The sequence below is a fragment of the Glycine soja genome, chromosome 19 (assembly GCF_004193775.1).
Source record: "Glycine soja cultivar W05 chromosome 19, ASM419377v2, whole genome shotgun sequence".
NCBI classification, from domain to species: domain Eukaryota; kingdom Viridiplantae; phylum Streptophyta; class Magnoliopsida; order Fabales; family Fabaceae; genus Glycine; species Glycine soja.
This window is the reverse complement of record NC_041020.1, coordinates 5,583,169-5,610,255: the sequence shown is the minus strand read 5'-3', so window position 1 is coordinate 5,610,255 and position 27,087 is coordinate 5,583,169. Positions and strand designations below refer to the sequence as shown.

The following is a 27,087-nucleotide window of genomic DNA, read 5'->3' as shown; positions in this document are numbered from 1 at the left end:
ATGTATAATTTTAATTTTTCTATCATATAGATATACATGTAATCAAGTTATATGCGAAATGTTAAGTATTTATGGCTTTCACTTGGATCCTTTAAATGAGCTTAACTTCAAACTTGAATTTATGTATTTAATTAAATAAACAAGTTTGATTGAATATTTAAAAAGTCTAACTTAATGAATATTTTACAAAAAACTTAGCTCAATTACTTGGAAACCAACATTTATATTGTATTTACCTGAAGGCTTGTTAATGGGTACATCTTTCCCTCTTCTGATCCTCGTTAATAAAATTTACTTTTTTTATATAAAAAAAAAAAAAGAAGAAGACAGAAGTCCATCTTAAAGCAGTGAGGAAAAGTATGTACAATTCCTCGGATCATAGATCTATATCCTTCAACTATTCACGTAAGCCGTTAGAACTAAACCAATCGATAGATTAAAATTACAAACTGAAATGAAAAAAAATAATGGTAAAATGATGAATATTTCTAATAAATTTATATTGAGCATGAAACATAATAAAATGAGCAAAAGAAGGCAAGTAAGATCATTTAATCACTAATTTCACTGAAAACCAGGTAAAGGTTTTCATTTTGTCTCAACTTTACAAAATTGGCACTACAAACTTATCTTCAACAAATAAGCATATGTACATTTGAATAAAGTAAAACAAAAAGAAAGCCCTTTCAACTTTGAAGGCTTTTATCATACAACATACAAATGGACTCAATTATCATATGTTCTTCAATTTCATATACTTTCTTTAGTAAACTAGAAAAACCAATCATAAGAAAGAAAAACAAAGTAAAAGTAAAAGAACTAAAAATGACTATGAAAAAATCACCTAGGGCCTGAGAGTTCCATGGCTTGGACTAACAAAGAAGAGTCATCAGTGAGGTCAGAATACCTATCTGATGAAGAGAGTTCTTGTGGTTTGCACTTGGTAGTGTCAGCACTTTGTGAGGCTTCCCATTTCTCTGCAAGCCCATCACCTTCAAGCATGCGTACAACTTCGGACATTTTGGGCCTGTGGCCCGGAAGATACTGTGTGCACAAGAGTGCCACTTGAACTATTTCCTCAAGCTCAATTCTGTCATAGTTAGTCTTGAGATCCTTGTCAACAAGCAACTCAAGCTTCTTCTCTTGATGTAGTTTCCTTACCTGAATGAATGTCAACAATATATATAGTTGTTCACTTTAGAAGATTTTCAAGGAAAAGAACATGTTTGGTTATTTTTTACCATTGGTGTGATTTTGATTTCAAAATCCAAACTCACATTGGACTAATAGTGTGTTTGGACCCACGTTCTAAAGTCACATAAATTGGTATTTTCACATCCCATGTAAGAACAAATGCAGAAGCTACTTAGGCAAGACATAAGCCTCAAAATGTAAATCCAACATGCACCTGTTTTACAATAAACAGGTGCATACTTTACAAATCTAATGGTCTGAAAACCATTGGTTTGGAATTTTACAATAAAATTTACTATATATTTGACACACATTTGGTTCAGCCCTTTTCTTTTTGGAAAAATAATCATTTTATTTTTTAAAATTTCGTTTGAAAAAATTAACAAAAATAAAGGACAACTTTTTCAAAATAAACTTAACAAGATTTTAACAAAAATTAATTTAATTTTGTAAAATCAAGTTTGCCAATGTTCATCCAAACACACAAATACTCTTCAACTTAACAAAGTGGGAAAAGAACTATGATGATTTTCAAAGGGAAACAAGCTTACCCAATCAAGCATGGCTCCTTTTTGGTTGGCTGCTTTTCCAAATTCTAGAGCCCTTTGGCCAGTGATCAATTCAAGAAGCAGTATACCAAATCCAAATACATCAGTCTTTTCAGAAGATTGCCCTGTGGAAAGGTACTCTGGTGCAATATGCCCCACTGTGCCCCTCACTGCAGTTGTGACATGTGAATCTTGGTGATCTAAAAGCTTTGCCAATCCAAAATCTCCTACCACTGCCTCACAATAGTCATCAAGCAATATGTTTGCAGCCTTCACATCTCTATGGATTATCTTTGGATCACACTGCTCATGAAGGTATAGTAGTCCCCTTGCTGCTCCTAAGGCAATTTGCTTCCTTGTGCCCCAGTCCAACACTGGCTTACCTGGAAATATCCATCATTGGTACATGAATGAGCCACTCAAATAGTCAAATTAGCTAGTAAATGCATGTTTGTTTTATCCTAAGGCCATGTTTGGATAAACTTTTCTATAAGTACTTATGAGAGAAGGAAATAAGAAGGTAAAATGAATCAAGCTTCTCTCCTAAGTAAAAATCAACTTATGTATCTCAGCTTTTGGAGAAATCATGCGAGAGAGCTTCTATATGAATTAAGTAAATAAGTTGATTTTAATTTATAGGAGAACCTTAATTTATTTTACCTTCTTATTTAGTATTCTATAAATACTTATTGGAAAGTTAATCCAAAGAAGGCCTAAGGGACACAATAATCACTATTTGTTCAAAATCTCTATCAGGGACTGTAAAATAAAGAGACTATTTCTACCATTGAGCTTACCCTTGAGCCTAGAAGCAACACTGCCATTGGACATGTAAGGATAAACCAAAAGCCTTTCGGTTGGTGTCATGCAAAATCCATACAGTTTGAGGAGGTTTCTGTGCACTGCCAAGCTGATCATTTCAACTTCAGTCTGAAATTGTATATCTCCTCCAATGGCATTGCCATCTTTAAGCCTCTTGACTGCTACTAGAGTGCCATCTGGGAGAATTCCTTTGTAGACATTTCCAAAACCACCCTTTCCAAGAATGTTTTTGTTGCTGAAGTTGTTAGTAGCAATCTGAAGTTCTCTTAAATGGAACCTCTTCAAGTTTCCAAGGTAGACTTCTTCATGATGCCGGTCTATAGTGATTCAGAATTTAGACAGAAATTGGAGGAATTATTATAATTGGACCAAATATGTTAAAAATTTCAGATATGTTACACTAGCACAAGCTTGTGTATAGCATAATTTTAAGCTTCAATTAAAGGTTTTTGCTAAAGGAAATATACCTTTAACATCAAAGAATGCCTGTTGTTTATGCTTGTGCCTCCTCCATAAAACAAGTCCAACACCAAGAACTATCAAGCTGAGGCATCCCAAAATTAAACCAAAGGCTATGGCCATTTTGTGAGCCTTTTTTCTGCCTGATGGCAAAGCATCTAGGGAAGCAAAGAGATTTTCTATCAACAATACAATCATTATGCAGAATGTATCAAAATGCAACATAAGGAAAGTGATGTAAGGAAAAATCATTCAATTTCAAAAATTCATGAGCAATTCTAAAAGGATCTTACGCTCAGTATCGTTCAAGTTCATTGACATAGGCATAAGTGTCATCCCATGGCAATTTTTTTCTTTTTCTGTAGCGCAAACGAGGGGGTTTCCTACAATACTGAAACCACACAAGGGAATAAGAAGAATTTTGAAGTCAGCACAAAATTCTTCTGTATTTTGCAATCACAGAAATACATTAATTAATTTCATCAAAGTGAAGGATCAAGAGCAGAGAGAGAGGGAGGGAGATAAAGTTTTACCTGAATGATTTGGCCAACATTTTAGGTATAGGGCCACTCAAATTGTTGTAGGACAAGTCACTAAATTGATGATCAAAAACAACAAATCATGTTTAGAAATACAAACAACAAAATTAGAGCAGAAGAGAAAAAAAAATGGTCATGAAGATTACAGGAAAGCAAGCTGTGCCATGTTAGCTAGTGACTCTGGGCATTGTCCATCAAAACTGTTATTATTAAGCCTTCTGAAACCATTTAAGAAACCATGTTAGGTTACACTGACAATATGACATATTCTAAGCTTCAATCATAGCTCATAAATGCTTTATGCTTACAAGTATTGGAGGCTTCTCAGGTGACCCATAGAGGGGGGAATTTCCCCGCTGAAGAAGTTATCAGAGAGATCAAGAGTTTGGAGCTTGGAAAGTTTTCCTATCTCTGAAGGGATTGGTCCAGTTATGTTGTTATTCTGTAGCACCCTGAAAAGTGGTCCAGAACACCCAACTTAGTATTAATGGAAGTAATAAATGTAAGAAGAATCCATCTTGAGAATTCTAAAATGGACAGTGTTTTCTAAGATTACTTACACAGTCTGAAGATTTGTTAGGTTTCCAATGCTTGGAGATAGTGTGCCAGACAAATTTTGACTGGGAATGCCCCTACACAAAGCAGAACCAGGCTCATCAAACTGTGTCAACAATTTTTCTGTGGAATCTTCAACATTTTAAGCTTTGTTTTGCAAACATTCCAACTTGAAAATGTAGAAGAAGATTGAAGAGAGACTCACAGGCTAATAACAAGATTCTCAGGGGAACATGTGACCATGTTCCAGCTGCATGGATCAACTGCATCCTCATCCCAATTATCTAGAATACCATGAGGATCCACAAGAGAAGCTTTTATGCCCATTAAAGCTAGCACTACATTAAGAGAGACATATAGACTCAGTTCAAAATTCTCCTCAATGAAACTGATTTGAAGAACAGGATGCTAAACTTTTTTTACAAATCTGTGAAACTATGAAAGACAAAAGTTCATATTTACCTTCAAAGTTCACACCCTTTGGAGAAAGCAAGGCATTGGAAAAGCTACAAAACCAGAAAAAAAGCACAAAACAAAGAACATCTTCTCTTCTTGGTTTCCCCATTCAATTGGATTGGAAGAATATCTAAGAACCAATTACAAGTATTGGAAACACCTGATGGTATTTTAGTGCTAAAGGATAAAGATAATGAGGCTATAACAGTCCCTCAAATGAGTGTTCTTTCTTCTGCAGTGATTTTCAAAAAAATAAGTGCCAGAATCCCATTCACCAAAAATCTTGTGTCAGAAACCAAGAAAATAAGACAGGCTTTTGGTAATATAAAGGGAACTAGCATAGCTTGCCCTGCCATTGAGCCAATTTTGTATAACAAGATAATGTGTTGTTATGGCCTTAAAATGAACCAATTGAAGTTAAAATTTGAATGACACATGGAAGGGGAGAGAATATGGCAGGGGCAGAATGGGAAATTCACTTGTGTGTTAATCTTGCACATGCCAAGGAAACAGAAAGAGCTTTTTAACAATTATTTATTCACACCAAAGTAAATAAAGCCAAAAAATAAAACACTCTGGACCATGAGAGAGAGAGAGAGATTATGCTATTTTAATAGTGTAAGTGAACATTATGCAAATTCACATAACACCACAACGTTTTTTATCCCTTGTTTTGGTGTAAAATCGCCAAAATTCTTTTGTATTTTATTCATTAGTGACAGTATCTGTTTGCCTAGGTATGGGCACTTGCAAGCTACAAGTTTTGTGCTGTGTTGAATTACTAAAAAAAACTTGACCTATAAGTTGATTAGCTTATGTATCAGATGGATAATGTGTGCTTGGGGCTATGAAGAATCCAACATTCCCTCCGTGGGTTTGGCCACTCAGTAAAGTTCCAAACCCCAAAATTTTTAAACCAAAAGTATTGAGAATGTGAGAATCTCGAGGAAGTGGGGGTTTATGGGGGTTTGAAATTGATGATTTTTTAGGATAAATATTTTTTTTTTCTCACAAAAGTGTAAGAGAATAATAAATTAATATGTGAAATATTTAATTTTTGAATGTGTAAAATAGTGTGACACATTAGTTTTGTGTGTAACTTAATATCAAATTGGTCTTTGAAAATATAATTTATTATTAAATTGATCCTTAAATATTATAATTTAATGATAAAATAGTCTTGAAAATTTAAATTTAAATTAGAATTAAGTATTCACCTTTTAGAAATAAGTATTTAAATTGGTTCTTTCAAAGATTAATTTATCATTGTCTTACACTTTTAAAGACTAAAATAAATATTTATCTTTTTTATATATATAAAAATGTATGTTCGAGTGAATTAGAATTAAGGGTAAATATCAAAGATGTAATTTTACGTGAGAAAGTTTATATGCTTAACTTTATATTAAGGAATTTCTTGTAAAGAAAAACTTTATGTTAAGTAATTTATTTCAAATTTGAAATTGATTTTGAATTTAAACAATTCTATGATGTTTTTGCATTGAAAAGTACTTGATCAAATTATAGCAATACACTTTGAGCTTTTATCAAATTACAAATATTTTATTTTTATTTTTACACTAATCCGTTTAAGTTTAAAATATTACATAAGCACCCTCTTATATGTTCAAAAACATTACACCGACATTCTCTTAATAGCCTCTCAAGCCGGAGATCAGACATTTCGATGGTAAATTTTGTAGAACTAGACATTTTTTATGGTCTTATAACGGTTTACTAACGAGTGGTACAGTAGATCTAAAATAGATTTTGATATCATCTTTAACATTTCCAATGGATCTAATTCAATCTTTTACAATTGACTTGTAAGGTGAAAGTTATATGTACTTATATATTTTATTTTGAGAGTGTCACTAGTCATGAGATCTCTAAAAAATAGTAGAAAATTATTTTATATTATTAGTGCACAATTTATTTTCTAAAAAGAAAAAGTAACACAAAATAATTATATATTTTTATTTATAAAGATAATATATTTAGTGTTTTTTGGACAGATAAAAATAAATATATTTACTTGAGCTGTAAATGTTGGGTGATGGTAATGGCATGGATTGGAAGTACCTTTAGTTTAGATTCCGTAAAACCCCTATAACATAACCATCACAGTTGGGCCACTTCCGTCTATTCCCTCAAGAAAAACAGCGATTCCCCTAAATTTGTTCCAAACGAGTAAAATTTTCTAAAGTAAAAGCTGCCATCCCTCTCTCTCCTTTCAAAGAACCACACATATTTTCCCATTGATCATGTTTCTTTCTTTTTGATATCTAGTCAAGTCCACTTCAACCTCAACCAAGGCGCATGCTCAATTATAGTGGGACAAACTTGCTTTGCTTTTATTCTTGCACCAAGAAAAACAAACCCCCAACGTATAAGTTACACGTACGTACATAATTTTAATATGGGTAAAATATATATGTATGACATCTTTGAAAAGTTTTTAAAATATTAATTTTATTCCTATAAAAATAAAAAATTATTTTTAATAATTCTTAAAAATAACTTTATTATACAATAATCTGCCATGATTAACGAAAAACAGCGAACCACTTTTTCAGAATTCAGATTTGAGTTGTGATCACCACCACCTCCCCTCCTGCCTTCTTCTTGACAGTTAACCATAGTCAAGACCTAAATATAATTAAATCCATCACACATGCTCTATATTAGATACTTCATTTTTGAAGAAAATACTCTTTAGAATTTATAATGTATACAAAAAAAGTCTCATATTAAAAGTTGACATCAGGGTAATTTATAATCAATCTTCCCTCACCTTCATAATCAAGACGTCTTTTTTATAATACAGGAAAATTTTGTGTGCAAAGAAAAGTGGTAAAACAAAAATTCACTCCGATCCATCAATCCGCGTTTACTATAGAAGATTGGTTGTAAATTGATGTGAATGTTTTGTACGAAATCGGAAGTATATGCTAAGACACTGTGAATGGAGTACATGTGGGGTTTGTCTAGCTTCAAAACAACTTTGTTCAATTATTGTTCTAAGCAAATGTTCGTTTGACGGTGTAACAAATTCATGGAACACCATTATTAGTCTTGTAGGAGATAATCATTGTTCTGAAAGGATCGTGATTTGGAACATATCTTTACTATCTTTTAAGACTTATAAGACTAATATGTATCCAAAATGTTATGGCACGAGCTTTTTTTTTTTTTTCCTTTAGGAAAAATGAGATAAATAGAAATTGCAGCAACCCCGTTTAGTCCTTTTAATTTTGTACTCTTGTAGTTTCTTAAAATTGGGACAGTTAAGACTGTGTTTGGAATGAAAGAGATAAATAATATTAGAGATAAGTTTTGTATTATTTTTGTGAGACTCATATTTTTCACACTCTACTCTAATGAAAAAAAAAACATTTCTATATATTCTCCCCATTTTCATCCTTTAAATCATACATAGCCTTAATTACATCAATCATTTATATGTATGGGTGCGTATATATGAAGATTGAGTATATGGTTGAAATGATAATTAAATTTTATAATAAAAAATATTATAGTAAAATAGACATGACACAACATTAAAAAAGTTGTACATTTATATTTCCATTTGATGAGTATATACTTGGACATACCAATTAGGTAAAAGTACATATATATATATATATATATATATATATATATATATATATATATATATTCGTTTTTTAAGCTATATATAGGTTCTTATCTAAAAACAGTACTACTTGATAACTTTATTTCATTTATACATAGATTATATTTTTTTAATTAAGCATTGATTTAAAAATTTCACGGAATAGATTGATTCGAACTAAAAATTGATTTGGTATACAGTTTATATGACACAAAAAATCAATGGTCATGTGTTGAAGAAAAGAAATAAAGTGGATGAAAATATGGAGTAGAGAAAAAGGTGCATGAAAATATACAAGAAATATAGAGAATTTTTGTGGTGTTTGGTTGGAGAAAAATAAAAAAAATAGATGAAATAAAAAAGAAAAAATAAATAAAAATCTATAGAAAATTGATTTTTAAAACCAATTATATTTTGGTGATATATGTTTCTGGAGGTTTCAAATCGCAAGAAAATGTTAAAAACCATCACAATATCAAGGAGGACAAGGTAGGTCTAATATGTTCTTCCTTCCTCATTTTTTTTTTTTTGAAATTGGATACAAATTTAATTTTTTTAATAAAATATTACAATCTTATAATTCATTAGTTAATATAATTACATATATTAACGATCATTTTGTTTTAGTCCATTTCCCAATTTTTTTATCCGTCTTCTGTCACTAATAATTAATTGATAAAATTGATGTTAAAATATAAAACAGTGTTATTAGTAGTACTTGTATAATTAAAAAATTTCATGATGGCACATGACCACTAAAAACTGAAATTCTTTTTCCATTTGGTTGGGGGTGTGACCTTGCGGACTCTTCCAATGCAAATCTAGTGCTAGCTTTGTCATTGGAGTCTACATGATAGAGTGCTATATTTAGTTTCCTCCCAAGCAAGTTGAGGAAGATGTGATAGCTTCCTGCATATGTAGAAGGTAGAATAAATGGTGTACCAGAAAATAGAGTTCAACATGAGTGCTAATTAGAAGTAAACATATAGACGAATCCTACTTTAGAATGAATGAAAAATACACTCTCAAATTCTTTCCAATTAGCCCCAACATACTCATTTCCTAATATTTTTTATATGGCAAATATTAACCAATGGCTTTAGAATCATTGTTAAGAAACTAAAAGTTGTTCATAATTTTTCTTTTACCTTCTCCTATAACTCTATATATTAATTAAAATTTACATGAGTTATATATGTCATCCCCATGCAATGAATAATCATTCTCAACATGCTTAAATATGATCTATTGATATATATTTTTCTCATATTTTTTCTTTTAACACTATTAAAAAATAGGCTTTTAACATCAATTTAAAACAATGAAAAGTACAAATTGTGTTCTTTTTACAATCCAATAGAGTAAACATACTTTTTATTAATTTCTATATTCTTATTATATCATATATTTCTTCAAATTGATGGATATAACTTTACATATACATTAGAGTACTCCTTATACTCTTTAATTAATATAAGTTTTCCTTATATAAAAAAGTATTAAAATAGAGTTAATATAATGAGTTATTTCTAGGAAACTTAATTCCCCTGGGACATGATACTTAATAACTTTTACTTCATTATAACTATATCATGATTCTGAAAACTAATTGGGTCGAAGTCACAAGAGTCTTCTGCAGCTAATAAACCATATGTCTTCAAGTAAAAACTGATTATAATATTATATACCTAGCAATAGCAATAGAGGATTGAACAAAATTGGCCCAACGTAAGAAAATAAGGCAACAATTAAAAACTACAAACTGACAAAATAGATTCACAAACTAAGGACGAATCTGATGAGACAACAGCTAGACTGATAGTGCCCCTTCCTCGCACCAACTAGACCACAAGGTAAAGGGGCCATAACCTTTTGATGAAGTTCTAAGTTAAACCTCCATGTCTTTATTTTCTGTGTCTTTTCTTCTCTTGTTTTTGGCTACAATAGGTCACTAGCTAATTTATGATGATATTGCAATCACGGACACCACACATGACATGCATTCAAAAGCTGCCATGTGTGAGAAATGCACTTTAACTTTACACGTGCCCTATTTTGATTTGAAAGTTAGCTTCTTAAAATTAAGTTGCACTAGGTCATTACCTATTCATTAGTAGAAGTAGCCGCATTGGAAGAGAGAGAACGTAGCATGCCAAAATCAATTTTCATGGAAAAGGGCATGCATTGGTTATTGCGTTCATTACCAACGTAGCACTAAACAAGGAATGTGCTGTTTGTATGAAAATTACGGCACGATCGATCCACATCTCTAGCATGGTACCCTGGAATCGCAAAGGTCATCATGGAAGTTTGTACAATACATATCGTTTAGCTAAGCATGGGATTTTGTTTTTGATAAGCTAGCTAAGTAGCAGGATTTAGGTTATACATTTTATTTTTATTAGTATGATTCCTTATAGGATGGCCCGCTTATGTTTGGGAGTTTGGTCTATGTATAGTCTCATGTGATAATTTGAACCATCATATGGCATTAATGAGCCAAGAGGCAACTATATAAGAAAATATAACATATTTTAATCCAAAATGTTAAGATATTAGTTAAGTTTATAAGTCTTTTTCACTTATATATTACTTAACTTATTTATTCATATCCAATGTGAGATTTTATTTTTATATTTCAACTTCAACATGCTTGATTATCTCTTTTGATATATACCTAAAACCTATTTTATAGGCTCTCTTAATAATTATCGGATACTAAAAAATTATGTTACTAATTGATCTCGATGAGCAATAATGGACAAGTATAAGTTATTTAATTAAGGTGAGTTAAGTATCATGTCAAGGAAGTTGCTCACTACAACTAGGGCTAGTTGCCTTTTCTGGATCATTTAATTGGTTGTCTTTCTCAGGAAATGTTAATAATAGAGTCATTCAACAATTATTCTTCTGATTAACATTTCATTCTATTCAATGCTCGGTGGTTTACATATTCTCTTGAATGGCTGAATGTCGATTATTGTTGGGCCTCTTAGTGTACTGTCCAATTTAAAGAGCATCTTAGCATGGAAGCTTGTCTTCCTCTAGAAATGTTAACAATATTGTCATTCGACAGTTATTCTTCTCATAAACATTTATTTCTATTCAATGCTCGGTTTACATATAGTCTCTTCAATGACTGAATGTCGATTATTGTTGGGCCTCTTAGCTAGTACTATCTAACTTAAAGACCATGTTAGCATGGTCATGTTTTTGTCTTGGTACATAAGATAGATTGAATGTAACGATCTTTTCATATAATATCTTCACCTTGGTGAAATATTTGGATAACTAGGGATCTAATGTATGAAAATTTCTCAATATGTCCTATGATCAACTACGAGTCACACGGAATGGCCAACTCTTATACTTCCATCTTCATCGCTATCAACATACCATTTGTAAGAGCTTCATATGCTCTTTGATTATTACTTACTTTGAAGTCACACTTCAATGACTACTCCAACAAAATACCATTAGATCTATCCAATGTGATTCCTACATCATTTCTCTGAAAACTTAAGGATTCATACCTAGAGAATACATTCCTTTTCCCCTTAATTTGTAGATGGTGGTGTTAACTTCACTGCAAAATTGGCTAAAATCTATTCATAAGGAATGTCGAACTCTGGAACATATTGTTAATTCTCTAACTTCAAGAATTTGAACTTATTAATTGAAGCTCAATTTGGATCCATAGAATCAAAATGGTTTAAGGCTTCAACAATTACCCTTTAGTACATATCATCTAATCCAAAAAAGATTTTGGGATGAGCTTTTCTCAATTTGAGTATATTATTGGGTTGTCTAATTTGAGCTCATTGTTTGAGGTTCGTATTAGGCTATCATTGGAAACTAGTTGTTTAATTTTAGCAATTTGGTTATGTTTAATATGAAACTTTGCAACAAAGCTCTATTTAAGATATATACAAGAAATGTGTATAAAAGGTGTTATCAAAAGAAATTGGAATTCTAAAGCAAATAAACATGCACATGCACATAGACACAAAATTTAATGAAATTTGACAAGTGTGCCTAAGAACACCTAATAGGTATAAAATGAGTCATTCTAAACAAGCTCTCAGTGTTAAGACAAACAAATTCTACATAATTTCAATTCTAACATGGTTGTTCACTTGTTCTGGTTTTCTATATTTGAACAACTTGAACCATGGCTAGGCTCTATTTACATCCTTAATTGAGCACTTATAATAATTTTTTTTGCAGAATATGTAGTAAAGCACCTAAAAGGCCAAAAATAGCTTCCAAATGAACCTAGCTTTTATACAATGTACAACTTATGCCAATTTTCATAATTATGCCAAAATGCCACCCTACATTGCTATTTTTATGATTCAATTACTTAACCTGAAATTTATTCCTACTACACCATATTTTATATTTAATTGCTTAACAAAAGCATACATTATTATATTCTCACAAGAAGCAAAATAATTGAGAATACGAGGGGGTAAAACTCTAACAAATCTTCACCAATGGTCCACGATCAAACCACACTAGTAAGTTTAACACCATATTTCGACCCAAACCTTAAGACATTAAGTTTGCATGTCTTTCTCAATTGTATATTGTTTAACTTGTCCATTTATTCTAATGGGGAACTTCATAATAACACTTATGTTCTAACAATTTCCCTCTTATGTGTGAGTTTCTTCCACATGGTATCTCCTTTCCTCCCAAGCAAAAGCTTTTATTATTCATGAATATTCAATGGTGATCCTTAGAGCTTAACCATGACTGTCAATATGTTCTAAATATTTGCACTGCCATTAGACCAATAGAACTTATCCATTGTCACCAACATTCTCTAGATACTTGCAGCGTTATTAGTTCACATTGGCAGGACACACTGCATTTGAACCACCAATAGGTATCTAGAAGCGGTGAATAGATTCGAAACCTTTTTCTTAAATTTTTCATAGTACAAGATATTCTTTCACCCTTGTAATAAAAAACTTTGATGCAATCCTACCCCGCAAGGGTATTGGATAGAAGACTCCAAGTAGATTGGGCCAGAGATGCAAGAGAAGACCCTAGGGTTCTTATGAGTCTTAGGGTAGATTTTGGGCCCATGGGCTAAGTACGAGCCCACTTATCTTTGTAAATATTAAATTAAGGTTTCATTATTTTTGGGCCTTGTATTTAGGGCTTCATAATGTAGGTAGGGTACCTTAGAAATATAGGATTTTTCAGCCCTTGTATTTTAGGGCACCTAGACTAGTTTTTGTATTAGGGGTAGTTTTGTAATTTCACATGCACTAAGTGAATATTTGATGTGTGTGGTTGGAAATAAATTTAATTGAATTGTTAGAAGCTCAATCCAATTAAATTTTAGAGGTGGAGGTGAGCATTTGTTTACTACACCTCATTACCACATCATATAGTCACACTTTGTGCATGTCCTTCATGCTTTACATGCCTCATGACACCTAAGCACATTTAGTGGAGAATCTTGGAATTGATCTTGAATTTGTGGTGCCAAACTTTGGAGCCAAAATTTCACTAATTATGATTAGTGAATTTTAGTTATGGTTCAGCCCACTAATCCAAGATCAATTCCAAGATTCTCCACTAAGTGTGCTTAGGTGTCATGAGGCATGTAAAGCATGAAGAACATGCACAAAGTGTGACTATATGATGTGGCAATGGGGTGTAGTAAACAAATGCTCACCTCCCCCTCTAGAATTTAATTGGATCGAGTTTCTACCAATTCAATTAAATTTATTTCCAACCACACACATCAAATATTCACTTAGTGCATGTGAAATTACAAAACTACCCCTAATACAAAAACTAGTCTAGGTGGCCTAAAATACAAGGGCTGAAAAATCCTATATTTCTAAGGTACCCTACCTACATTATGGAGCCCTAAATACAAGGCCCAAAAATAATGAAACCTTAATCTAATATTTACAAAGATAAGTGGGCTCGTACTTAGCCCATGAGCCCAAAATCTACCCTAAGACTCATAAGAATCCTAGGGCCTTCTCTTGCATCTCTGGCCCAATCTACTTGGAGTCTTCTATCCTATACCCTTGCGGGGTAGGATTGCATCATTCCCTCCCCCTTGAAAAGGATTTGACCTCAAATCCCAAGGTTCTTGAAACTCATTAATTCTTTCCTCAACACCTGTAAAAAGAATAAAAACATATGTATTAGTTATGTTGGGTATGTTAGAGTACAGTAAGGACTGAAAACCCCTTTCCTGGCCATATTCCCATAAGAGAATATAGTTCATCACCAACTCAATGAGTGGTGCTACAAGTATAGAAAAATATGGGACAAACCTTTTGTAAAAGTTTGTTAAGATATTGAAGCCCCAAATTTCCCTTATACTTGGTGGAGTAGGCCACTCAGGAATGACCTTTATTCTCTTAGGGTCCATGGGAAGCCCTTGATCACTATTTAAAAAGTTAAGGAAATTAATGGAATAAAACATACTTTTTTCTTTATTTTCATGTTGATTATTCCTACAAAAAATTACGACAAACCTAAGGTGTCCCATATGAGTACCTAAGTTTGTATTGAAACTAAAAATAAGAACAAACCTACCTAATGAGTCCCTATGTACACATATCATGAAGTTGTAGGGTGCACGAGTGATTTCACAAAAGAGGGTTGCACCACTCAAAACATTCATCATACCACCTATTTTAGGGATTTGGTGCCTAGTAATACCTATTTTGGGCACCAACAAAGCACAAGGATTTAAGCTCTTGCGAACCAAACCCTCATCCAACAACTCCTTTACTAGAGGAATAAACTCAAGCCCAAGAGGTGTGGCAATGCTAACAAGTGTCTTTTTACAAAAGAGAAAATGTGGAGGTTGTCTAAGAAGGGAAATTTCTTTAATATTTGTCTTTATTTCAAAATGCCTTTCCTTCTTAGCTAACCTCTTGGAGGAGACACTTACCTTCTTACACTCCTCCTTAACCATTAAAGGTTTTCCTTCTTCATGGGGGTAGATTTCTTCACTAGATTCTTCCCCTTTTGCTTCTTCACTTTCACTAGAGGAAGGTGAAGTAGTAGCCTCATATTGGCTACTATAAATGTCTTGGCTCCTCATAATCATGGTTTTCTTGGTGGGGCATTGAGAAGTAATGTGTCCTCTTCCAAGACATTCAAAGCACTTTATAGAGCTAGTTTTTTCTTGCATACTAGCCTTAGGGGGTTGCTTTTCTATTTTCTTCCCCTTATCATCATTGGGCTTAGAAGGTGCTGCCCCTAAGATGCCTAGACCTTGGTCTTTCTTTGGATAAGAATGAGAACCATAATATTTTAAAGTAAACTTTCTTTTAAGTTTTTGCTCTATCCTTATTTCCCAATCTAAGTAAGCCTCCACATTGTCCTTCCCATGGAAGTATGGGAGGTTAATGTTAGCCTCTTGAGGCTTTCTTTCATTTTTTCTTCTTTGGGAGTGATGTTTAGTATGTGAACTATGACACCCTCTATAATAGTCACTAAGTTATTCACTTAAACTCTTGCAAGAGTCATGACTACTAAAGAATGCATGTTTTTCTCTTTTCATTTCTTTCATTATTTTTCTTCTTTCCTCCTCTCTTATTTTCTCTCTTTCATCTTGACTTATTTCTTCCACTCTTTTTTTTACCTTTTTCTTTTCTCTCTTGTTTTTCTTTCCACAACTTAAGGGATCTCAACTCATCTAATATCTTATACAAGGGGTCCTTAGGAGTAGAACCCTCACCATTAACACTAGATGAAGAATGAAGACTCATGTTGGTTCCTAAGTTATGGTTCTTTCTTGTTGAGAGTTTAAAAAAAAGGTAAAAGAAACTATGGTTGAAACTAGCCAAAATAAACACTAAAAGAGGTGTGAAAGATAAGGTAAAAACTAATTGGTAAAAGGCAAGCTATCTAGGCGGTTTGACAATGGAGGGTAAAAGAAATAAGCTATGAAAGTAAGCAAACAATTAAAGTGCAAGAAATGCAAACTAGGCGGATCCTAAGAGTGTTTGGATGACCTCATTTAAGGTTCCCAACAAAACACTCACTATCCTAAGGGAAAATTGCCTAAAATTATTACACACAAATGGAAGTAGGGTGGCCTATTGGAGGCTCCCAACTTACTTCCAATGAAAGGCCTTTTTGTTACAAAATTTGAAAGCAAAACAAATTGCCAATTACAAAAAAAAAGTCCTCAATTGTGGTGGCTATTCTCTCTTTAGTGTTTCACTCAATTTGGAGTGCTTCTTAGTCCAATAGCTCTTAAGGTGGTTGACCCCTTGCTTCTTTACTCAAATTCTTCAAGATATGGCACCAATACTCCTTTCCAATTCCCTATATGGCAACTCATAAGAAAGGAAACAAAGAGACAAGCAATAACCAAAGAAAAAAAATGAAATGAAAGCTAAACCAATAGAGTTTTAACAAGACAAATTTCCAAGGATTATTCAACAATTAAAGCAATGAAAAAAACAAAAAGCAAGCTAGGACTCAAAGAGAAACCTAGAATGGCTCTAGAGTAGAGTAGAAAAACTAAAAAAAAAAAGACTCAAGAAACCTCTAGTTTTGGCACTTGTTTTCACAATAATTTTCAATTGAAATTTCAGAACTAGGATTGGTATAAAATAGGCACCAATTATAGAACAAATTTTGAGCCAAAACAACAAGCACACTTTCCTTTCACTTTGTTTTTTCCTGGACACTGATTTTTCTGCCAACTTGTGCGATTTTTCTTATTTTTTCCTTTAATCCAAATCGCTTGGTTCTTTTTTTTATAATTTTGGTCCGGATGTCTAGAAAATTCAGTAAAACTTTAAGCTCAAAAAACATAGTGACCAATTCCCAGTAATTTATACAAGTTCGTATGTTCAAGCTGCCAGCACCAACGATTTCAACCTAGAAATCAAGAGTAGTGTTTATGTTGCTTAAGGCTTGGATAGTTACAATTTGTGTTTTCTTGTGCTCAATTATCTTGAATAACACAATTCAAGAGAGCTTAAGACTTATTTTGATTCACAAATCCAGCCACAACTCAGCACCACAACTCAACTTCATCATAGGCATCATGTAGGAAACTTAGAAAACAAAAAAAGTTCAAGAACAAGACTACTTCTAGGAATTGATTTAAAACATGTTATGAACTAAATAGCATGCATGAATTAGACTCAAAATTCAAAAGATAGGATAAGAATGACAAGAATACATGAACAAATGTACCTAGAATTCAATCAACAAAATAAAATTCAACACAAACTTAGAACATAATGTGACAATTACTATGACTAAACATGACTCTAAGACAACATGGATTAAGTGATTTACACTTAGATTTTTGTGTTTTTTTTAATCAATATTTTGGAAGAACATTTAGATCTAAGGTTCAGCACAAGAATATTATGAATGAAAAATAATAGAACCTAAAATCAACACAAAAACAAGATTCAAGAGTAGATCTACAAAATTTGAACCATAGAAATGCAAGAACAAGTGTAGATCTAAGATTTAATCGGTTTATTTTTTTTTTTTTGAATCTACTCTAAACAGCACCAAACCACAAGACAATGCAGGATATACATGGAGAATAAGATGAAGAACAAGGAATTAAAGAGAATTCACCGAACAAAAAGATAGAGGAAGCAAAAGAACATCACCTAGATGAAGATGCTCTTGATACCACATGATGTAAGCTCCATTGGAGCTTGTAGGCCTAGGATCTTCTTCATCAATGGATTCCTTTGCTTCTTGGAAGATGAATGGCAGCGGAATGGAGAAGGAAGAGAGAGAGGAGACGCCACTTCAAGGAGAAGATGAGTCTAGAAGAAGCTCACCACCATAGGAGGCCATGGATAAGAGCTTGGAGGAAGAAGGAGATGAATGAAGGGAGAGGGAGAGAAGAACACGAAATTTTGTGCTCTAAAAGAGCTCTAAAATCTGAAGTTAATATTCAAATCATCAAAGTTGATAAAAATGCACACACATGACCTCTATTTATAGCCTAAGTGTCACAAAAATTGGAGGGAAATTTGAATTTCAATTCAAATTTCACTTGAATTTGTGGAGCCAAACTTTGGAGCCAAAATTTCACTAATTATGATTAGTGAATTTTAGTTATGGTTCAGCCCACTAATCCAAGATCAATTCCAAGATTCTCCACTAAGTGTGCTTAGGTGTCATGAGGCATGTAAAGCATGAAGGACATGCACAAAGTGTGACTATATGATGTGGTAATGGGGTGTAGTAAGCAAATGTTCACCTCCCCCTCTAAAATTTAATTGGATTGGGCTTCTACCAATTCAATTAAATTTATTTCCAACCACACACATCAAATATTCACTTAGTGCATGTGAAATTACAAAACTACCTCTAATACAAAAACTAGTCTAGGTGGCCTAAAATACAAGGGCTGAAAAATCCTATATTTCTAAGGTACCATATCTACATTATGGAGCCCTAAATACAATGCCCAAAAATAATGAAACATTAATTTAATATTTACAAAGATAAGTGGGCTCGTACTTAGCCCATGGGCCCAAAATCTACCCTAAGACTCATAAGAACCCTAGGGCCTTCTCTTGCATCTCTGGCCCAATCTACTTGGAGTCTTCTATCCAATACCCTTGCGGGATAGGATTGCGTCAAACTTTTTCACCAATCAAGTTTGTATTACAAGATTCAAAAAGATATTTATTGAAGCAACAAAAGATGTAAATTGATTCACTACTAGAAAATAGGCTTTTAACATTGATTTTTTTTACTTTCAACATTGGTTGTTGAAACAATCGACATTAACGAACTCAATGTTAACATCGGTTTTTTGCATACACTACACAACATCGGTTTTGTAGAAAAACCGATGTCGTATAATTAACAATAAACCAAAAAAATGTAAAATATAAAAAAAAACATCGATTTATCTAGAAATTGATATTATGGTAGCTAAATCAATATCAATTTTTAGAAAAATTGATGTTGTTGTAAACCTAACAACATCAGTTTTCCTAAAAATCGATGTTGTGACGAAAACATCGATTTTCAGGAAATCGATATTGTGAGTGCACCACAACATTGGTTTTTCCGAAAATCGATGTTGTCGTGCACTCACAACATCGGTTTTTTTAAAAACCGATGTTGTCAGGCATAAAACAACATTGGTTTTTAGATTTTTTGCACCACAACATTGGTTTTTCTTGCAATTTCTTTAATATCCTGTTTGTTTTTTTAATATTACCCAAATCTGCAAATTTAAAAAATAGACCAATCTAGATAATTTCATATTACAAATTTTTATATCATTATTGAATAGTTACTATAAATTATAAGAAATGGTTAAAGAAAACAATAATGTCAATACATAAAATCATCTACTATAACCAAATCTAATTAAACATAACTATATACAATTGTAAAATTCCTTAAACACCTAGTGTTTGAGTTTTAACTTTGACATAAAATCTTGTCCACTGAATGCGAATTGCCTTTAATCTCTCTGGTTCCAATGGTCTTGGATGAGTAAAATACTACATGATATAATAAAACATAACTTAATCGGTATAAATAATAACAAGTATAACAAATGAAATTAGTTTTGAAGTAAATAATTATCATTTTCCAATTATCCTTGAAACCTCCTAGGACTATTGTTGACATCCAATGCATCACATAATAGTCGCACTCAGTGCTTCCTCTTTGCTTATTACACTAAATTCAATAAGATATTCAAAGTTAGTCAAAAATTAGTGTACACAGTAATAAAATTTAATTTTGAAGACATCAATCATTGTTTAAATGACTTACTTTAATTAGAATCTATTTAGCAATAACCTTGGGTTTACTTCATTGAATACCATTGAATCCATTCAAAGCATTGGTTAAGAGAAATATGCATGCACATTGTACAATTAAAATATTGATGTCTTACAAATGATAAAGTAAATGTCTTATAAATTACAACTGACCTGTTAATAATTCCTTTCGAGTAGTTGACGGGCTTATTGTGCAACAAACAGAACTAGATGACAACACTATCCTTAGGACATATAACGACCAGTTGTCAATGTGCACTGCATTGGAGAACATTAAGTTATTATAGTGCATACATTATTTAAATTGATTTGTTCAATTTTACTTACCCATTCAAGTAGGCTCCTAGGTAGACATCTCTCTATGAATTTTGCATCAATTTCTTAATATAATCCTCAGATTCAAATTGTGATTGCCCAGATCCATGTACTGTGGTTTGATAACTGCTAATTATGAGTATATTTTGGGGTTCAATTATATAGGAATTTGTAACTTTTCTCTCCTAATTTTTCCTTTTTGAGAAAATAATTATTAAATTAACATCATTTAAGTTTTGGTGCAAAGAATATTAAAAGTGATGAATTTATGATACTTAGTGAGTAAAATAAAGCCCCAAAAAGCAGGATAATTCAGGAAGGCAAGAATAATTAAGAAAAGCAAGCTAATTAAGGAAAGCAGGGCTAATTAAGGAAAGCAATGCTAAATAAGGAAAACAGACTAATTAAGGAAAGCAAAATAATTAAGGAAAATAGACTAATTAAGTAAAACATAGCTAATTAAGGAAAACAGACTAATTTATGAAAGTAAAGGCAGGCTGCCTGCTAATCTGCACCTATAAAAGAAGAAGATAGAAGAAGGAAAAGACATATAGAAATTCCAAGATAATACAATTCCTTATAGAAGGCAAAGACTAGAAGAAAGAGAAACAAACATTAGAAGTCATTCCTTCCCTCTATTCTCTTTCTTATCTTTTTCCCCTTTACTAAATATTCCCCTCTTGCAATTGTAAAGCCTCCACGATAATGAGAAGCTAAAACTCCTTTGTTGGAAACTTGACAGTCAACTACTCTTGATGTAATTTCTCTTCCTATCTATTTAATAATATTACATTTGCATTATCCTTTCTTGTGATTAATATTATTGCTTGTGACTTGATCACCCATTTCCATGGTAAGTTTTAGGGGTAGCATTGGGAAACATTATTTTCTAATAGAACTGGGAAAGGGTATCTAAATAAAGTCATCACTAGGGATAGGTTGATATTTATATAGCCTGTTATACATCTCTATTCTTAATGTAATTTACTATTTTAGCTTTACAAAGGGATTTGGAGAGAGAAAATAAATAAATTAGGCTCTTTCATGCGGAGGATCAAAGTTAAAGTATACAAGTAGATGCAGGTGTAAATTAAAATAATTACAAATAGAGAAAAATCAATAACAAACATTACATCAAAGAGTAGCTTTGGTAGACTAAGTTCCCAACATTCTCATCTTTTGAATTTCCTTCTGCAAGAATATTGGATTTTCTCATCTCTTCTGTCTTTAATTAATCAATTTAAATTCTTGTTTAAATTTCGCTCTTGTTTGATTTAATTTTCTGTCAATTTAAATTTATGTTTTTCTCAGTCTTTTTAAGTCAATTTTCTTTAACTTCTTTTATTAATACAATATTCATCTACCTAAGTACAAACAAAGTCTCTATGGATTCAACACTCGAACTTCCTTTTTAACTTTAGTAGTTGGGACGAATTGGTACACTTGCCAATCTATCAGCATGGCTAAAGGAATCCATACACAGAGGCATTCTCTAATCGCAAACTTAACTCATTCATATGCCTATTGTTGTTAAATAAACTAAATTATGCATCAATTTAAAACAATCAATTATGTAATGGACTGTAATGTAAAATGACTTACAGAATTCATATTTGTATAACAAAGATGTTGAGACATTAACTATCGTGTGCTATTTTAAAAAGATTTTCATGCTTTATGTACAAGTAGACGTCATTATTATACATCCCAAACACAGTTGAATCCCATGGAACCTGTATATGCTTGAGGTAAAGCTCCGGGATCATCAATGTTTTCTGGTATAGGGGATCGTTATTAGGTTTCGGCCTATCTACAGGTTTCACCGATCCCTTAGCTATCTTTTTATCCTACATAGTTAATAAACATAAGTGAATGATAGTCAACACTTTATTTGTAACAAATCCTTTTTTAATAATAACAAACACAACAAAAGAAAATACTTGTTCTAAAAAAGGTTGTACAAGATATGTTGGTCAAGCAAGGAAGGTGTTAAGGGCCTACCCCACTAACTGAACCTCTTGAGTGGGTACATGGACGTGAGAATCAACATCTCAAATTTCCTCAACACCGGCCTTGACATGATCATTCCTGAAAGGGACGTTTTGGACTATTGTCGAACCCTCATAAACTCTTCCAAGGGCAACCAGGTGGGGAGGATTGTCATCAACATACAACCCACATTTGTGTGATTAACCCGTACTTGGGTCTTGCCTCAAGGGATCGACATAGCTTCCCTTTGTGTTGACACAAGAAATAGAAGGACCAATCTCAAGCTCAGGAGGCAGTACGAGTCCTTAAGACTGCATCTGGCTAAAGGACAACATAAGTTGTCAAGTCACTTTTTTAGTGATCGACTCCTCCAGTTGGTCCCTGATTATTTGTGTCAGTTGCTCTAGTTCTTCGGGAGTGATGGACGTAGACGTGTAGGAGCTTTTTGAAGCCAATCTAAATTATTTTTTATGGCGACTACCAGAGTGCTCTGGTCGCCCAATGGCAGTACTTCGTGCATTCTAACGTCCATAGGTGACAAAGCTGCCCTGTGTTGACTGTTCTTCAAGGGAATCCTACCATCAACAAAATATTGCATAAGTTTACGGACTACTATTGTTATTATAAAAATTGACCATTGAAATAAAAAAATAGCTTACAATCTTGTCTGCTGTTTTGTGTCCTACCTCAGATGTCATCTCTCCAAATTTGTGGTGCGAGCCATCTTCCACTTCATGTGTCGTCTAATGTGAGATGGAGGATCAATGGTTGTTTTTGTACTCCCGAATTGGGCTGCTTGCTCCAATCATTTCTTTTGTTTTTCATCAATTAACTTTTGTTCTAGTAAATCATAACCCCCACGAGACAACATGTGAGGGGTAGTGTTTAGTTTCTGGATGGCCCGAGCATTCTTTCTAACATCTTGTCACAATTAGACAGAAACTTGTTAACAAAATGCACTTGAAAATAATGCATAACTCTCAAATTCATAAACAATGCAAGTCAATTAACTTCCCATGAAAGGTTTCTACGACTCTGACAAAATTATTGCCACTTTTATTTGCTAATATTGTACTTCTCATCGATAGTGCCATCGTCCTCCTCTTTGCCTTGTGCCAGAGCCCATTTTGTAGAAGCAAAGCTTCATGGTGAATCAAAGGTGATTCAAAGGTGTTTTGATGATAACAATGATCATGACAAAGATGATGATAAAAAGCTCAAAGATCAATCAAAGAACAACTCAAGAGAAACAAGAACAATTCAAGAGTTCAAGAATCAAGAAGAATTCAAGACCCAAAGAAGAAAGCCTAGAATCAAGATTCAAGGTTCAAGATCTCAAGAATCAAGATCAAGATTCAAGACTCAAGATTCAAGAATGAAGAAAATACTCAATCTAGATAAGTATTAAAAAGTTTTTTCAAAACTTTGAATAGCACATGAGTTTTTGATAAAACCTTTACCAAAGAGTTTTTACTCTCTGGTAATCGATTACCATATTGGTGTAATCGATTACCAGTAGCAAAATGAGTTTGAAAAAGTTTTCAAACTGAATTTAAGACGTTCGAATTATTTTCAAAAGGCTGTAATCGATTACAATGTTTTGGTAATCGATTACCAGTGCCCTTGAATGTTGAAATTCAAATTCAAATGTGAAGAGTCACATCCTTCCACTTAAAAGCCTTGTGTAATCGATTACACTAATTTGGTAATCGATTACCAGTGACTGTTTCTGAATAAATCAAAAGATGTAACTCTTCAAAAGGTTTTTGACTTTTTCAAATTGGTTTTAAGTTTTTCTAAAAGTTATAACTCTTCTGAATGGTCTTCTTGATCAGACATGGAGAGTCTATAAAAGCAAGGCTTTGTTTTGCATTTAAAAAATCTTGAATACTTTTCCAATCATTTTTATTACAATCCTTTACAAGCCTTGAATCTCTTTGAACTTCTTCTTCTTCTTTGTACCAAAAGCTTTCTGAAGTTTTCTGGTTTTCTAAACCTTGAAAACTTGTGCTATTCATCTTTTTCATTCCCTTCTCCCTTTGCCCAAAAGAATTCGCCAAGGACTAACCGCCTGAATTCTTTTTGTGTCTCTCTTCTCCCTTTTCCAAAAGAACGAAGGACTAACCGTCTGAATTCTTTTGCGTATCCCTTCTCCCTTGTCAAAGAATTCAAAACGACACAGTCTGAGAATTCTTTTGATTCTTCCCATTCCCTAATACAAAAGTGTTCAAAGGACTAACCGCCTGAGAATTCTTTTGTATCCCCATTCACAAAGTATCAAAGGTTTAACGGCCCGAGATCTTTGTCTCAACACATTGGAGGGTACATCCTTTGTGGTACAAGTAGAGGGTACATCTACTTGGGTTTGACTGAGAACAAGAGAGGGTACATCTCTTGTGGATCAGTTCTAGTGGAGGGTACATCCACTAGGTTCAAAGAGAACAAGGGAGGGTACATCCCTTGTGGATCTTTGCTTGTAAAAGGATTTTTACAAAGTTGAAAGAAATCTCAAGGACCGCAGGTCGCTTGGGGACTGAATGTAGGCACGGGTTTTTGCCGAACCAGTATAAAAACTCTTGTGTGTTTGTTTTCTTCTTCCCTACTCTTTTACTTTCCGCTGCGCATTTAATTTCCGTCTTTACTTTCTGTTAAGTTTTTCTTCTGCTCCTCATTCTCTTAACAATTTAGTAAAAGCCTTAGAAGAGTAATTTTTTAATTAGTAAAGCTTTAGGAATAATTAATTCAACCCCCCCTTCTTAATTATTCTGAGGCCACTCGATCCAACACATTTGAAAGTTAAATTTGACTTAAACTGCCTTTATCACCCTCCTATCTTCTTAAGGATTTTCTTCCTCATCCTTTGGTCGGATGCATCTGAAATATCAAATTCAACATGCGATACAAAAATACATTTAATAGTTAGTTAATAACATTCAACATTATAAGGTTTTTAGTACAACCAATTACAATAACATTCAACATTTAATTCAAATACCTGAGTGTCCTCCCAAATTAAATCCTTTTGAGCTGCATGAACTTCATTCCAGTTAACAAATGTAACGTGCACCTTGTCTCGAGCGACGATCCCTAGATACATCCTTAATTTCTTTTTGTGGGGACCATCAACTTTCCTAGTGGCAGGATCCAGATGAAGCATTGGTCTCTCCATCCTGACGGGTCAGGTAGCCAATGATCTAAGCCATGTTGCTTTTCTAGTCTTCTTTTGAGAAGACGACAAAGGTGCTGACTCAGGAGAGGACAGGAGCTCGATGGTGTAGTCATGTGCCTTTTTTGAAAACAACATTAACTAAACTGAACTCAAAATTATAGTAATATATGTAATTGTAAATATAGAAGAAACAAGTAAATATAAAAAAGATTACATTATATGATGTTAATTAATTCTCCTTCATCATAATCATTACGATTTGCATGGACGTCATCAACTTCTTCTCCGTTGACGTTAGGCATTTGTGTGGAGAAAGGAGTGAGACAAGTATCAAGGGTTGAATCATCATCTTCAAGATTAAGACTGATAGTTTTTTCGTGTAGAACCACTGACCACCTTTCATCACAAGGATCTTGAACGTAAAACACCTGTTTAGCTTGTTCTGCCATGATGAAACACTTATTCTGATAAGCTACCTTCTTCAGATCTACCAATGTAAATCTGAAATCATCGGTTCGCACACCCATATTGTTATCTACCCACTTACACTTGAAAACATACACAATGAGTTTGACATAATTAAGCTCCCAAAATTTCTTCGATGACTCCAAAGCATGGACGCTAGATGAGGATTGTCATCATGTACAATAGCAAAGTGTTGGGATTCAGCCCTAAGACTAACCCCACTATTTTGCATTGTAGTCTTGCTATCTTGTGATTTGGTGTAGAACAAATACTTGTTGATATCGTATCTCTGCCAACTTCTAACATTTCTTTTAGGCCCATCTGCTAACTTCCTTAACGTTTTAGAAGCATTATCATCACCAAAGATTGTATCTTTAAAACAATTTAAGAAAATATTGTTATGCTCTTTCAACACCCTATTCTTGGTCATTTTTGGGTTACTTTCCATGACTAAGGCTTCGTGACAAACTATGTCTGGCAGAACTTCATTAATGTTATTTAGTATATACAAATGAGCTTGTTGTAATTCCTTTAGACCCGGAGTTATAACATGCAACCCTCGTGAACCCTTACCTCCCACTCTCTCGTCATGCCGAGACTCAGGAAGCCCAACTGGTTTATCCTTTTCAATGTACTCTGAACACAATTCAATAGTTTATTCTGCAATGTAAACCTCATTTTTTTCATTAAAGGTGTGGCCCTATCCTATTTAGGAAAACATTTTTTTATAGTAGATTCATACGTAAAGGTTAACTTTATTTTCTTAGATTTGACGAAATTTTGCATTGATCTCCAAGTACATCACACGAAAGAAGTGAGATGAATTCCACTACAATCAAGTATGCATCAAGAGAACAAAGGGAAATACACTAACAAAAATTTCGTCAAATTAAAGAAAAGAAAGTTAACCTTTACGTATGAATCTGCTATAAAAAAAACATCTCCCAAACTGTCCAAATGGACAATTCAAGATTCAATACAACAATTAATGAAAATTTTTGTTAACTCATTAGCAAGTGCATTAATTCGTCCAAGTAGTAAAGTAAAACGGAAGTTTGAGTGTCGAGTTCACATGAACTTTGATTATACTCAGAGTTGTGTATATCCAATTTTCAAGCAATTAATGAATTGATTCAACTATTTGTAACATGTGACA

General features: G+C 33.0%; 1 protein-coding gene across 1 annotated transcript; it reads right to left on the bottom strand.

Annotated features, from left to right (window-relative positions):
- Positions 1-524: 524 nt before the first annotated feature.
- LOC114398401 (protein NSP-INTERACTING KINASE 1-like) lies at positions 525-4,959 on the bottom strand. Its single transcript, XM_028360588.1, has 11 exons — positions 4,580-4,959; positions 4,323-4,455; positions 4,123-4,194; positions 3,871-4,014; positions 3,709-3,780; positions 3,557-3,616; positions 3,317-3,414; positions 3,032-3,181; positions 2,540-2,881; positions 1,746-2,125; positions 525-1,161 (listed from the first exon to the last, which is right to left on the bottom strand). The coding sequence occupies exons 1-11, from the start codon at positions 4,680-4,682 to the stop codon at positions 841-843; spliced, it is 1,875 nt and encodes a 624-aa protein (XP_028216389.1). The 5' UTR covers positions 4,683-4,959; the 3' UTR covers positions 525-840.
- Between the last annotated feature and the right edge of the window lie 22,128 nt (positions 4,960-27,087).